At 41.3% G+C, this 3,258-nt stretch overlaps 1 protein-coding gene across 1 annotated transcript in view; it reads left to right on the top strand.

Moving 5' to 3' along the window:
* METTL16 (methyltransferase like 16) overlaps window positions 1–2,867 on the top strand; it is a gene marked incomplete at its 5' end in the record, with an annotated part of 12,031 nt that extends 9,164 nt beyond the window's left edge. The window contains 3 exons of the mRNA XM_010020388.1: window positions 930–1,019; window positions 1,983–2,156; window positions 2,250–2,867. Coding sequence (XP_010018690.1) covers window positions 930–1,019; window positions 1,983–2,156; window positions 2,250–2,867 — 882 coding nt within the window. The remainder of the gene's footprint in view (window positions 1–929; window positions 1,020–1,982; window positions 2,157–2,249) is intronic.
* Window positions 2,868–3,258: the final 391 nt, after the last annotated feature.

Here is a 3,258-nt window from a genome sequence, read left to right as displayed (position 1 = left end):
TTCACCTCCCCATCCCTCCAGGAGCAGGGGGAGGGAAAAAGTAGGGCTGTGAGCGAGCAGCTGCATGGTCCTGAGTTACTGGCTGGGTTAAACCATGACAGGTGGGATGGTTGATATTTATCCTTGCTAGTATCTAGCACATTCTCCATATCATACATAAATGCCTTACAGCATCCATGTGTGGAATGACTAGACAACACTAACATCTGAGTTACATGTTTAAAGGCAGTGTAAGTCCAGACTTGACTTCTTGGGGCAAATACAGAGAATTTTTTCTGGGTACATTTTTTCCACCTGCAAGCAGGTGAGTGGTTTGGTTTCTCAGCCTTTAGTGGCCTTTGTTCTGTGTTCCTTTGCTACAGCAATGGGTTCAATATTCAAATGTGGAAGAAAAGCAGGTTCTGAATGAGAAGGGATGTGCTTTTTGCAGAATCAGAATGCAGATTGTGTGTTGCTGAACTTGAAGCTTTGAAAGGCTACAGACATGATAGAGCAGAGGTGGGAAATCCTGGGCACTGGTATCAGGCTTGGCACTGTCCATCTTCAAGTAGCCCTGACATAGAGAACGATTTGGGTTGGAAAGGACCTTAAGATCATGTAGGTACAACCCCCTGCCGCAGGCAGAGACGCCTCGCACTAGACCATGTCGCCCAAGGCTCTGTCCAACCTGGCCTTGAATACTGCCAGGGATGGAGCGTTTACCACTTCTCTGGGCAACCTGTGCCGGTGCCTCACCACCCTCACAGTAAAGAACTTCTTCGTTGTGTCTAACCTGACATCCACGAGCCATGTCAGAAAGAATCTCCATTTCTGTCATGAGAAAATGACTCTATGCTAACTTTGTAATTTTAAACAATTTGAAAATGTGTGCAGGAAACCAGTGTTGTTTATGAATATGAAATGAAGTTTCGTATTGCTGCTTTGCACAGGTTCCTAAAGTTACTCATACTGAATTCTGTCAAGGACGCACTATGAGATGGGCACTTGCATGGAGTTTCTATGATGATGTACAAGTACCTGTAAGTGGCTTAATTCTGATTTGCTTGTCATTGTCTCTGCCTCTTATTTGAGGAAGGGCCTAATGAGCTAGGACCACTGTGAAACAAATTGTCCTTCTTCAGAACAGAACACTGGATGTGCAGTGGGATTTCTTAACTGGCCACCAGTCTGTTAGCAGTTGTTAGATGTGATTCAGGAATAACCTATGTTTAGGAAGGTAAAAGAAGCCTGCGTGGGAACTTCCTGTGGGTTTCAGTGAAAGTAAGGATCACTTGTAACATACTTCAAATAGGAAGTTAGTAGTATTAAAAATATGCCAAGTATGGGACCAGATCTGAGCTTTAAGCTTCCCTCTGAGAACCTGGTTTTAGTTTACTGTATAGATTCTGTACCAGCTAGACTTGAACATGGCTAGCTCAGACTTGCTATGAGAATGTAAGTGGAGCTTGTTTACCTTACATGGTGTGAGCCAGTTGCTTTTCTGGATCCATACATACATATACTTGGAGACAGGTATAGACAATAACCAGCCTTATAGAAGATGCAAGTAAACCTTCAGTGAACTTGGATCAAAACGTGGATATTGGCACTATTCCCAAGAGTAACTACACTTTTTTAGCTCACAGAGAACAGTTTGAAGGAACCAATGAAACTTTTTGCTAACATCTGAAGATACACTAGCCTGATGGACAGGGAGTTTAAGGTGCATGATCCTGTTAGCTGTTTTTAATCTAAAACTCTTTGGAGTGAAGTCAAACACAGGCCATGTCAATGACTGTTTAGTGACTTACATTTTACTCTTCATAGAATCTCAGAATCAAACAGGTTGGAAAAGACCTTTAAGATCATTGAGTCCAATCATTACCCCAGGACTGCCAAGGCCACCACTTAAACATATCACTCTTAATCGCAAGTCTTCTGAGTACCGAAGTCCTACCACTAATACTGCATAACTTTGTGATTTGTTTTCTTTCTTCTTCTAGTCACCTCCCTCTAAAAGAAGAAAATTAGAAAAACCACGAAAACCAATTACATTTATGGTTTTGGCTTCTACAGTCAAAGAGCTATCCATCAAAGCTGCAGCTATGAGTTGGGATGCTGTAGAAGCCATTGCTGTGGTTAGAGCCTGGGTAGAGAAGATTCTCACTGATCTGAAGGTACAGTATTAAGTATTATATGTTAAAACAACATCCTACTTGAAAGCGTACCTGTGAGAGGACAGTACGAAGTTCTGCTGTTTTCTGCAATAGGTTCAGCACAAACGTGTTCCCTGTGGCAAAGATGAAGTTAGCCTGTTTGTGACTGCCATTGAAAACTCCTGGATTCATTTGAGGAGAAAGAAACGAGAGAGAGTAAGGCAATTACGAGAACTTCCTCGAGCTTCTGAAGATGTTCTGCAAGCAATGGAAGAGGAAAAAACCAGCCAGAAGAGTGAGAGCAACAATTCAGGCCGTGAAAACCTCAAGACTGAAGATTCCGAAATGGGGTTTATGGCACCTGATGAGGATGTCCAGTTGACCACAGGTGGTGAGCTACCAGAAGAATCCGCTGCCAAAGGAGAATGTTGTGAGCATGTGAAGGAGGAGGGGACAGAAGCAAAGGAGGGAGAAACATCACTTGGCAAAGGTTCCAGTAATGCAAGGGAGGAATCTTGCTCTTCAGAGGAACCTAGCAATCTGACAGTTGAAAAGGAACAAAGTCCCAAAGAAACTAGTAGATGTTTTCTCTTTAAGTGCTTAATGAATGTCAAGAAAGAAGGAAATGATGTGTTAGTAGAGATGCATTGGGTTGAAGGGCAGAACAGAGACTTGATGAACCAGCTGTGCACATACTTACGGAACCAAATTCTTCGACTGGTTGCTAGTTAGCCCTTTTTTCCTACTTTGGAAAAGTAAGTCAATCTTCAAATTTTGTAAACTATTTTTAATGGATTAAAAGTTTCAGTTGGCAAAACCTGGCTTTCCCCCTTAAAAATAATACTAAAATGGAGATAGAAGTCCCTTTAATATTTTAAATAGCTTTGTCAAAGCTGCACTCCATTGGACATGAGGTCATGGGGAAGTAATAGATTTTGTGCTGCAATTGTAAAATTACATGTTGAAGTGAAATATGTCTGTTTTGAGTATTTCAGATAGCAGCAGTGCTTATTCTGGTATTTTTTCTGGTATAATAGACTTATATATTGTTACTAAGTAGAAATCTTTACTAAAATATTTTCTTCAGTATTTTTTCAATAATGAAGCAGGAAATGGTTAGTCT

The sequence above is a fragment of the Nestor notabilis genome, unplaced genomic scaffold (genome assembly GCF_000696875.1).
Source record: "Nestor notabilis isolate BGI_N333 unplaced genomic scaffold, ASM69687v1 scaffold16040, whole genome shotgun sequence".
In the NCBI taxonomy this organism is placed as follows: domain Eukaryota; kingdom Metazoa; phylum Chordata; class Aves; order Psittaciformes; family Psittacidae; genus Nestor; species Nestor notabilis.
This window is presented reverse-complemented; position numbering and strand designations above follow the sequence as displayed.